This window comes from Nannospalax galili, unplaced genomic scaffold (genome assembly GCF_000622305.1).
Source record: "Nannospalax galili isolate Female #2095 unplaced genomic scaffold, S.galili_v1.0 scaffold1529, whole genome shotgun sequence".
Taxonomy (NCBI): Eukaryota; Metazoa; Chordata; class Mammalia; order Rodentia; family Spalacidae; genus Nannospalax; species Nannospalax galili.
The window spans coordinates 119,379-131,180 of record NW_008359069.1 but is presented as its reverse complement, the minus strand read 5'-3'; the positions used below and the strand labels follow the sequence as shown (position 1 = coordinate 131,180).

At 39.6% G+C, this 11,802-nt stretch overlaps 1 protein-coding gene across 5 annotated transcripts in view; it reads right to left on the bottom strand.

The window, feature by feature from the left end:
• The window catches only part of Prpf18 (pre-mRNA processing factor 18), a 55,140-nt gene extending 51,705 nt beyond the window's left edge, over nucleotides 1-3,435 (bottom strand). For all 5 annotated transcript variants that reach the window (XM_029558421.1, XM_008822685.3, XM_029558423.1 and 2 more), the window contains exon 1: nucleotides 3,249-3,435. In XM_029558421.1, coding sequence (XP_029414281.1) covers nucleotides 3,249-3,314 — 66 coding nt within the window. In that variant the 5' untranslated portion in view covers nucleotides 3,315-3,435. The remainder of the gene's footprint in view (nucleotides 1-3,248) is intronic.
• Between the last annotated feature and the right edge of the window lie 8,367 nt (nucleotides 3,436-11,802).

Sequence of the window (11,802 nt, the reverse complement as noted above, 5' to 3'; positions counted from 1 at the left end):
CACACACACACACACACACACACACAAAGTTTTTGTTCATCAAAAGGCTCTATTAATGAAATGAACAGATAACCCAATCTGTAAGAAAATATTCAGAAAATACAAACCTATTAAAGAAAATGGTATGTGGGATATATAAAAGATTCCACAGACAATAAGAAACCACTAATTTAAATATGCAAGCAACTTTAACATCTCACAAAAAGATATAAGAATGTCTAGGAGGCCGAATATGGTGGCACTCACCTTTCATCCCAGCATTCTGGAGGCAGGGAGGCAAAGGCAGGCAGAACTCCAAGAATTCAAGGCCAGCCTGGTCTACATAGTGAGTTCTAGGTCAGCTGGGGCTACAGGGAGACACGATCTCAAAAAAGACCAAAAAGAAAAAGAATGTCTAGGAATCACATGAAAGGTGCCTAAGATGAATTATCAAGATGCAATTTAGAATCACCCTGAGATACCTCTCCACTGGAAAGACTGACAACACAAACGGCTGGTAAGTGTGTAGACAAGCCAACTGTCTGAAACTATTCATAAATGTACAAGGTAGAGCCATGTTAAAAACAATTATCGTTTTCTAAAACTCAGCATAGCATCACTCTATGATATAGCAGTTTCAAAAAGATATAAAAGCATAAAACCTATTCCCAAAGGTTCAGAATCTAATCAGCGAAATCAAACAGCTCCAGTACTCATCAAAAGGAGAATGGATCTATTCAGACAACAGAACATGATTTTAGCAATAAATGGTAAGTAACTGAAACATGTAGCAAAATGAGCAACACTCAAAACATTATTCTGAGGCTCCACATAACAATATGCACAGTATGATCCTATTTATGTGATGGTCTAGAAGAAAATCAAGGTGGGAAAAAAAAAATCAAAGCAGTGATTGTTTCTGGGATGATGGGGACAACAACTGACTGGAAAGTAGAAGGTACACTTTTTTATCTCCTCAAGGGGACTGGATTACACAGGCATTTTCATTTGCTCAAACTCAATGAACAGTAAACTTAAGATCTGTACACTTCTTTGAACATAAATGTTTGCATACACTGGAAAAGAGGTACATATAAACATACATCAGACTCCATGATATGTATACCAAATCACTTAGGGATAAGAAAGCATACTGATGCCCTACAACATGATTTGAAATGTGTAATGACCAGTAAATTGTTTTCATTACTCTATCTGTAGCTGGTACAGGTTATGAGAGCAGGTGCTGAAGTGGGCCAGGCCAGGGTTCAAATCCACACTCTTACCTTTTGTTAGATGTTGGTTCCTCAGAAATCATGTAACTTAGCTTTAATTTCCTCATCTCTAGAGAGGAGTAATCAGAATTGCTATACAAATGAAATAAGCTATCACACATGGGTTATATTGCCTAATATCTAGATTACTTTCAACACAAACTATGAATTTCAGTTTTTGGCTAGTGTCATTGTTTTGAGACAAGTGCCTCACTAAGTAGCTTATACTGTCCTTTAACTCACATCCACCTTTCTCTGCTTCACAAGTGCTGGGACTTTAGTTGTGCACACATGCCAACATGGATTTCAGTATTTTAATTCCCATTTCATAAATGTTCTTTGTTGGTCTAGGCTGTTCTGAAACTGTGACATGCAGCAATCAATCTTACTTTCTGGCTGGAATTATCTAAGTGAATCACCTACCAAACTGAAAAATGAAAGGAACCCCAGGGAAAGTCTATGTAGCATACAAATTTAAAACAATTATGAAGAATCAATGTTTTTAAAACACTGAACACTTAGGGACTGGTCTTTTTACATGACAAAGGACCTGAGTATGCAAATTTTCATTCTGTAAACCCTGAAGTACAATTTTCCTTTTAACGTACTTAGATTTCAACAACCTGGCCCATGTAACAAATCAGAAAGTGCACATTAAGTATTTTTCATTTTTACATTTACAATGATTGGAGAAAAATTGTACAAATGAGCTGCAAAATAAGCTAGTTGTTTTCTTTTTTCCACTGAATAACATTATGTCAAGAACGGATACTCGGGGACTAGAGAGATGGCCCAGTGGTTAAGAACACTGGCTGCTCTTACAGAGGACCCAGGTTTGGTTCCCAGCACCCACATGGCACTTAACAACCCTCTGTAATCCTAGTTCCAGGGGATCTGATGCCCTCTTCTGATTTCCCTGAGCACTGCACAACATGGATGCACTTATAAGCATGCTAGTAATACACTCATATACATAAAATTAAAATAGAAATAAAATATTTTTTAAAAAGAATGAATATTGACAAAACATAGCTACCTGTGGGCCTACACTTGTCAGACAACTTCCCCAAACTGAATCTAATGAATCCATCATTTCAGAAAAACTGATGGCATTTATATCTTTTTATAAAATTACAGCTTCATGGGTCTGCCATTATGAACTGGCAATTTATAGAAATTTCATGAGATCAATTAATATTAGTGTAATTTTTTACATAACATGTAATGAAATGTGCCAACAGTTGGGAGACATGCAATACTTTCCAAATTATCAGCGAATATATAAATATTTTTATAGTTTCACCGTTTAACCTTTAATTTGGTACAATAATAGTAGATATAACACATAAACAAAAACCCTTTGGGATCTCCAGTAACTTTTTATTTTTGAGACAGAGTCTCCCTGAAGCCCCAGCTGGCCTGGAATTCCCTATATAGACGAGACTGGCCTCGATATCACATAAATCCGCCTGCCTCTGCCTCCCAAGTGCTGGAATTAAAGGCTGGCGCCACCACGCCCGGCTAGGATCTTCAATAACTTTTAAGAGTATAAAGGGGCCCCGAGACAACAGTTTTGAAAACTGGTGGCTAAACTAATGAAGATCAACTTTAAGAGAGTCCCAACTTTAAGGAGGCTGGTTTTCCTCCTCTGTTTTAATCTCTCTCCAAGTCTTGGTCTTCCTATTCATGAAAAGTGACCTGTAAGCTTTGATACACTGGGGAAAAGAAAATGAAGAGAAGCGAACACAGCACTTGGGAAAACTGCCAGGGAAGCAACGCCAGAAAAAAACACTTGCAAAACCTTGGCGTCTTCACAAACACCCGTCCTTCCACTCTTCAGGCCGCCGGACGGGGGTCCCCGGTCGCGGACCCACAGAGCGGCGTCTCCGGGGTAGTGGCACGGCTCTCAGCACCCACCCCTTCCCCAGACCCTCACCCCAACACCCTTCCACACACGTCTCAACCCTTAAACTCTATGGCCACAAGGACCCTCACCACCAGCAGGTTCCTGTCTTCCACCAGCTTCCGCTTGCGAAGAATCTCTGACTTAAGAATGTCCATCCTTCCGCAAGAGTTTAAACCCCAGTATGCCTCTCCAGCTCCGCAGAAGCAGCCTCACTCCGCCCGCGGAGCCAAAGCACCGCACACCCCAATAACTCAAGACGAAACCAGCTAGGGCCGCTTCCGCCGGAAATTGAGATGAACGAGAAGAAGGAAGGGAGGGCCCCCAGGTGCTGGTGCTGGCGATGAGATTGTGGATTATCGCCTCCTAGCGGCACCTTCCGGGAGCTCACCTGTGATAGTGCTAGAGGTAGAGGCAGAAAGTGGACAGACCAAAAAACCAGGCGGTCCAGGTGGTATGTTCCTTTTCAAATTGCTGCTGTGTCCCTTGTATCTGCTTGTTTGCTCCAAAAGCCTACTTGTAAAACATCACAATTGTGTTAAGGTAAGATCTTTACTAGAAGTTTGCTTCAGAGTTCCTCAAGTTACTTGCTTACCATACTAGAGTGTGAGAAAAACCTGAATAACACTAGCTTCCAAAGCAGTGTTGGAGCTGGAAAGATGGTTCAGCGGTTAAGAACACTTGCTGTTCTTCCAGATGACCTGGATTAGATTCCCAGCACCCACATGGCAACTAACAACCATCCTTAACTCTAATCCCAGGGGATCTGACACCCGGTTCTTCTGACCTCTGCAGGGCATTGCATGCATGTATTGCACTTACACACATGCAGGTGAGACACTCATACACATAAAATAAAAATAATAAAATATTTTTTAAAATCAGTTTTGATTACTTGTCTGTTCAATGTCCTATAAAGTTAAGCAACTGTTGAGGGCATCTCTTTAGTTAAACATTCAGCAATCAAGATTTTCAATGATATGGTTAATGTGGTTCTTTAAAAAAAAAAACCAACCAATTCAAGAAGATAAAACAAATTGGGAAGAAAATAATGCTGGAAGTTTATTTTATTTTATTTTATTTTTATTTTTGATACAGGGTCTGTGCTACCTAGGCTGATCTGGTTTCAAAGGGATCCTCCTGCACCACCATGCTTGGTGAAATATTTTTGACCCTAGAAGCCATTTATAATGCATTGATTTTTGGTTCTATATCATAGAAGCATTTTTATTTTAGTTGTCATAAGTTTTTGAAATATTTCAGAAATATTTAAAAATATTTTTGAAATATTTTGTTACTTTTTCCTGTTCTGAAAGGAAAGAAATATCATTCAGTTCAAGACTGAGTATAGGTGAGATGGTTTATCACAATAAAAACCGGTCTTTTTCCCAGCACTCGGGAGGCAGGGACACACAGATCTTTGTGAGATAAGAGGCCAGCTTGGTCTACATAGGGAGTTTGAGGTCAACTGGGGCTACAAGGAGACCCTGTCTCAAAAATGACCGAAAAAAAAAGCTGAAAGAATTATTCATTTTAATTTGGAAAGTTTTAAAGTGTGTGTGTAATAGGGCTATATTTCATCTAAAAGATATCTGAGGGCCAGCAAAATGGCTCAGCAGATAAAAGCACTTTCTGCCAAGCCTGAGGAGCTAAGTTCCATCCCCCAAACCTACAAATGGAAGGACAAAACTGACTCTCAAAGTTGTCCTCTGACCTCCACACCTACACAATAGCATGTACATGCTCAAGTATGCATGAGCGTGCATGCGCGCACACACACACTAAATAAATGCAATAATTTTTAAATTTTTATTGAATTTTTGAGATTTTCATACAATATAATTTTATGGAATTTAGAGCCCCTCTTCCATATGTACCTCCCCCACTCTCCCTTGTCCCATTCAATATACTCCACTATACATACAATACAGCCTATTGAGTCTGATTTGTGTACTCCTCATGTCCCTCAGCATGGGTCCACTGGATCCTGGTTAACCTACCAATAGTCCCATCCCCATAAGAGACTGTTTTTCCTCCTCCAAGAAGCCATCCATCAGTTGTCAAAAGTTCCTTAGGTTGGTTTGGGAGTTCTTACCCACGTCTCCATGGTTATGCTGGGATTTTGTCTGGCTTGAGCTTGCATGGAACTTGTGCACGCTGTCACTATTGCTGTGAGTTCATATGTGTAACCGACCAGCTGTCAGGAAAACTCTGTTTCCTTGTAGTTATCCACCACCTCTGGCTCTTACAATCTTTCCACCCCCTCTTCTGCAATGATCTCTTAGTCTTTAGAGATTTGAAATAGGTGTCCTATTCGGGGATGAGCCCTCTGTAAATAGGTCAGTTGTAGGTTTCTGTGTTAATCACCATCTGCTGCATAAGGAAACCTCCCTGGTGAGAGCTGATAAAATTAAAAAAATATTTTATTTTATGTGTATGAGTGTATTGCCAGCATGTATGTAAGTGCACCCATGTCATCCAATGCCTGTAAAGATCAGAAGAGAGTGTCAGATCCCCTGGAACTGGAGTTACAGACTGTTGTTAGCTACCATGTGGGTGCTGGGAACGAATCCAGGTCTTCTGCAAGAGCAGCCAGTGCTCTTTACCACTGAGCCCTCTATCTCTCCAGTGAGATAGATGAGAGTTGAAAGATGCATTCATCTTGTGTGTAGGAGTTGCTTTGCCCTTTACCACGGAGCCCTCTATCTCTCCAGTGAGATAGAAGAGTTGAAAGATGCATTCATCTTGTGTGTAGGAGCTGCTTTGCTCTTTACCACGGAGCCCTCTATCTCTCCAGTGAGATAGATGAGTTGAAAGATGGATTCATCTTGTGTGTAGGAGTTGCTTTGAAAATGTAACATTATTAACTTTTCAGGCTGTATTCTTTGACTTCCAAGCTCACTGATATCTTCGCCATGAGTTTTTGACACCATCTAAGCATTATTTATCTTACCTTTCACTCTTCCTTTACAACCCTCCCTACTACCTCCTTTGTTAAAGTGCCCCCTTTTTCCTCCTTGATAACCCCTGTCTCCTATTAACTCCTTCTTCCCCTTTGCCCCCACCTTTCACACTAAATAAATGTAATACATTTTTTAAAAAATAAAAGATATCTGACTTTACAGAAGACAACACAGAAGATGATTCTCACTCTGATCTAAGATACCTTGCTTTTTAGAGCTTTTGAAAACTAAAGATATTTCACAAAGAAAAGGTCCTTAAATGAAACATGCTAACATTCTGGTATGGATATTTGTTTCCAGACTCACCTATAGGTAATAAACAAATAATTAGTCAGCATCCTTCTGATTTAGCAATTAAGAATTTATTTATGAAGTCCATCGTGAACTGTTAGCCCAGATGTTACTAAGAGCTGTAAGACTTTGCAGAGAGCACAAAGCCTAAGCTGGCCAGTTGGGAGACTATCAATGTAAACCTGGAAGGTACTAGCTCTTTCTAAATTTCAGACTTTGATGTTTATGTTTATGCAAATATGTTCATGAAATTATGATGAGGGCTTGGATCAAAGGATGTTTAAAGGAACAAACTGATGAGCACTCCTTACAATATAGAAAGCAGGAAGAAAGAGATGACTAAGAGAGTTTAGAAACATTCCAAATATACAATAAATCCTGCCTCTAAAAGGATGTATTTATCTGCAAAATATGCATCCCACTCCATCCTATTGTTATTTAAAAAGTGAAATATTATTTCCAACCCAAAGGCCCTAAATTGGGGAATGGCTAAATTATAGGTCATAGACACAACTGGAACCATAATTTTTAAAATAATGTTATAGTAATGATCATAATGCTTAGTTTTAAAAGTAGAATAATGGATGTATAAATATAATACATAGGGCCAGCGAGATGACACAGTGGGCAGAAGTACTTGTTCATGGGCCTTACAACCTGAATTTGGTCCCTTGATCTCACACAGTGATAGGAAAGAACCAACTCCTGAGAACTGTCTTCTGACCGCCACACATGCACTATGGCAGACACTTGTCCTCCACATGCACCCAAATAAATAAATTTTTTTAAATTAAAATAAACATGGCATATACCCTTTTTATAACAAAAAATATTGCAACAAAAGTTATTAGAAGGAAGCATGCCAAAAAGTGAAGTTTGTTATGTAGGCAGCAGACCCACCAGTGAGGGTTTTTGTTTTGTTTTGTCTTTTTGAGATAGGGTCTCCCTGTAGACCCAGCTGGCCTGAAACTCTCTATGTAGACCAGGCTGGCCTTGAACTCATAGAGATCCACCTGCCTCCACCTCCCAAGTGCTGGGATTTAGGGTGTGTGCCACCACGCCTGGCACCAGTGAGTTTTATTGTCTTCTTTATACCAGAATTTGGTACTAATTCCATAATTTGAAAAAAATCCAGATATTTAACATTTTCTGTTTTATATGTTATTGAAAATTTTTGTAGTTTTCCCCCAGCTTATCTACTTAAAAAAATCATGTATGGTAAAATTTAAATAATGCCTATAAAAGAAAGCAAGGGATTAAGAGAACTATTTCAATTTAGTCATAATTATTCAATTCAATCTTCCATTAAAGATGGAATGCATACACTCTATACTACTTTAAGTTCTATAGCCTAAACCAAATCCAAAAGTATAGCTCCTACCCATGAAGAAGGTATTTGTGAGCTTGGAAATCAAAGAATACATTCTGAGATATGTAAGCTTTAATAGTGTGTACAAGGCTTAATATTCACAGAAATTTTTAAAAAATATCTTATGAAAGAAGAAGTAATGTAAATCAATATATAGTTGATGAGATTACGTTTGTGGAGAGGTAATGCATCCCAAGAAATTATCTGTCATTTCTGGAGACTGGAAGGAAATTCCAAATTTAATCAGGATGACCTGTATTTGTTTTGTTGTTATCTCAAAGGATCAAACAAAGCTTTACAAAAAAGAAGAGCTATATAATCATATACAGTGGTTCTCAATCTTTAGCATGTCTCAGAAAAACCTGTTGGTCTTTTAAAATCATAAATCATTGGTCTCTACCCATCCCCCATGAATTTCCAAGTGAGGCAGATGCTGGTGATTCAAGGATCACATAGAGAACTACTGGCATATTATTTGATAATCTCTTTATACAGAAAGAGGGAAAGTCCAAAACACAGTGTGGAATCTGGAGAGCTGAAGCACAGGAGGAAGTATGTCTTTCTATGTCTGTGTATTTGCAACACCGTCACAGACATCTCTTAGGATGCCCATCTACTCCTGAAATACTTCATTAGAATCCCTTAAAAGAAAGTGAGCAGACTGCCTTTGAGTATAGGCAGAGTTACATGGTTGCTTTGGAAAATGCAACAGGGGGCAGATACATAATTCAATCCAGCAAGTCCATTCTCCCTTCTTTAGAAAACTGACATATGAATTGCATCAATCTTTTCAAGATCCAGGAAATAAACATGAATTTGAGAATGGTACATAGCCATTTCAGCAGCATGCTGGAACCAGACTGGTTCATACTGATCTGCAAAATATTTTTCAAGAATTTTGTGGGAGCCAGGCATGGTGGCATATGTCTTTAATCCAAGCACTTGGGAGGCAGAGGCAAATAGATTTCTGTGTGTGTGCAGCCAGCCTGGTCTACAGGGTGAGTTTCAGACCAGCAAGGACTATATAGTGATACCCTATCTCAATAAGCAAAAAAATTTGTTAAGCATAGCTATTAGTAAACATTAAGTTTACTTACAATTAAATATTATAAACAAAGGTAATAGGTTCATAGAACCTATTGCTTACTAGTAATTTTCCATTTGTGCTCATAGGTTTATTGTCTTAATGGTGGAAATGCTATATAAGGATGTCTACTACACATCTCTTATTAACTCTTTACTTGAGGATGTCACATTGGTAATTTAAAATCAGCCGTAAAGATTTTATTAGTCTGTCTTCTCCACATGAACAGAACTTCAGGACATTTATGGAAATATAGCTTTCTCTTGCTTCCAATGAGCCTATATCCCAGAGTGTCCACTGTTCTCATTACTTTTCTTAAATATCTGACAAGAAGTAACTTAAGGCTGAAAGGATTAATTTTGGTTTACAGTCTGATACATCATGGTATGGAAAGCATGGCTGCAAGAGCATGAGACAGCTGCTTTGGATGTTTGCATTACATCCATAGTCAGAAAGTAAAGAGATGAATGCTGTTGCTCAGATCATTTTTTCCATTAGTCTAGTCCAGTACTCCAGCCCATAGGATGGCACTGGCCACATTCAGTGTACATCTTAGCCCCTTGGCTAAAGCTCCGTGGAAACACCTTCATAGTCACATCCACAGATAAGTTCCATGCTGATTATAAATACAGTCGAGTCGACAGTGAAGATCAAGCATCACAGTCACTGAAAATTGAAAATATCATAAGTTCAAAATGCATTTACTACAGACATCCTGCTCCACACATAGTACACTGTAAAGAACTGATTGCAATCTGTGCTCTCAATATAGTATCTTATGACATATCACTAGCCTAGGGAAAAGATCCAAGTTCAAAATTCCAAGAATTTCAACATCTTTAGTCATCAGTGAAATACAAATTAAAACCACTTTGAGATTTCATCTTACCCCACACAGAAGGGCTAAAAATCAATGACAAATGCTGGCAAGGATGTGGAGAAAGGTGAACTCTTACCATTGCTGGTGGGAGTGCAAACTGGTGCAATCACTCTGTAAATCAGTGTGGAGAGTCCTCAAAAAGCCAGAAATGTATCTACCATATGATCCAGCCATACCTCTTTTGGGTATATACCCAAAAGACTCTATACCCTACTACAGAAATACCTGTCCACCCATGTTCATTGCTGCCCTTTTTCATTGGGAAACAGTCTAGATTTCCATCAACTGATGAATGGATAATGAAGGTATGGTACATATACACAATGGAATGTTATTCAGCTCTTAAAAAATGCCACAGGTGGGTTGGCCTCTATGAGCTGTTGGCCAGAGGAGCCCTAGAGGTCCCCAAAACAACAAAGGCCATTGCCAATAATGTTGGTTGTACACCGGAAATGGATAGTAAAACCCTATTCCTGAAGACACTGCATGATGTGAGCATAGGAGAGGGAGAAATGGATGGAGAAGCCACTGGATGGGTGGCTTTCATAGTGCCAGAAGGTGATATGCAGATGTTTGGGGGAGAACCTGCCCCTACAATTCTAGTCAACAATGGGCCCCACATGTTTCACTATCAACATGCCAAACAAGATTTCCCAGCTGGTGCATTAGTGGCCAGTCTAGTGTATATACAACCAGAAAATTTTCAATTGGATATAATGCCCCCCTTCTAGAGGTGGAGCACATATCTGGTACTGTACAACAGGCCAACCCCCTGTGGTTGGGGAGAACATAGGCCCCAGTGGGAAGCCACTGCAATTCTTTTGTTAGATGGATGTGATGCACCTACTAAAGTACTGTCCAAGCATTTGTGTTTACACCCATAAGTTAAGATATTATAGTAGCCACTATTTAGATGTTCTTGCTTCTTGCTGTAGATGGAATTCCACTGAAATGGGCCAACAGCCCATGGAAAAGAGATGATGCAGAGACCCAAAAGTTCAGTGCCTTGCCAAAATGGTAGGAACATCATCCCATACCTATCATCCCCTCCAAGGCTCAGGGACATTTGCAGAAGAGGCTGGCAGAAAGAATGTAAGAGCCAGAGGAAGGGATGAAGTGTTACCTGGAAGTGTCCTCCGACCACTATGCCAGCAAGCTATAGTCACACTACCTTCCCACGCTCAGTCAATGGGGAACTCAGTTACCCCTCCCACACAGTCAACCTTAGCTGCATGGGGAGGGGGGGCTAAGGTTATATAAGCCAAGAATGCCATGAGGCACCTTTCTCACCATTATGTACAGCTGCCAGGAAGTCACAGGATCTATATTTGAGTGTGAACTTTCCAGCGCAGCTATAAATAGGGGGTGGGGTGGCGATTCTTCTGCAAATAAACCCCCACCCTATGCTCTATTAGGTATTTTCCAAAAACAAAAAAAAGAACAGAGCTAATGGAAAACTTCATTATTCATTATTCCATCAAAGTTAAGCCCATGTTGGCAAATCTCTAGTCTTTGATTTCTTTATCCTATCCCCCCCCCTTAAACTATATACATATATTGTGATGGATAATCCTGGGTGTCAACTTGACTGGATCTGAGATTAACTGAAATGAGAGAGATCTTCTTAATTGGATCATCTGAAGCTAGAAGACACACCCTAAATGTGGGTGTTGCCTTCTGATGGCAGCCTGTATAAAAGGCCAAGGCAAAGAACACCTGGCTTCTTGCTGCTTACCTTCTCTCTAGCTGGTGAGTTCGTTTTGCTACTGTAGACTGAAGACTACCTGATCTTTTGGAATTCATCAGACCTCCAGTGCCAGATTGGGACTACTGAGACATCCAACCTTGTGGACTGAGCAACTATAGATTCTCAGCCTTTCCAGTTGAGGTACAGCCATTGTTGGACTACTCAGACTCTATCATGTAAGCTAAGATGATAAATCTCTATAGATATATATTCATTGTACCGGTTCTGTTTCTTTGGAGAACGCTGATTAATACAGATTGTGGTACCAGGAGTGGGGTTCTAGAGAAATAGAATAGAAAAGATTCATTTCTT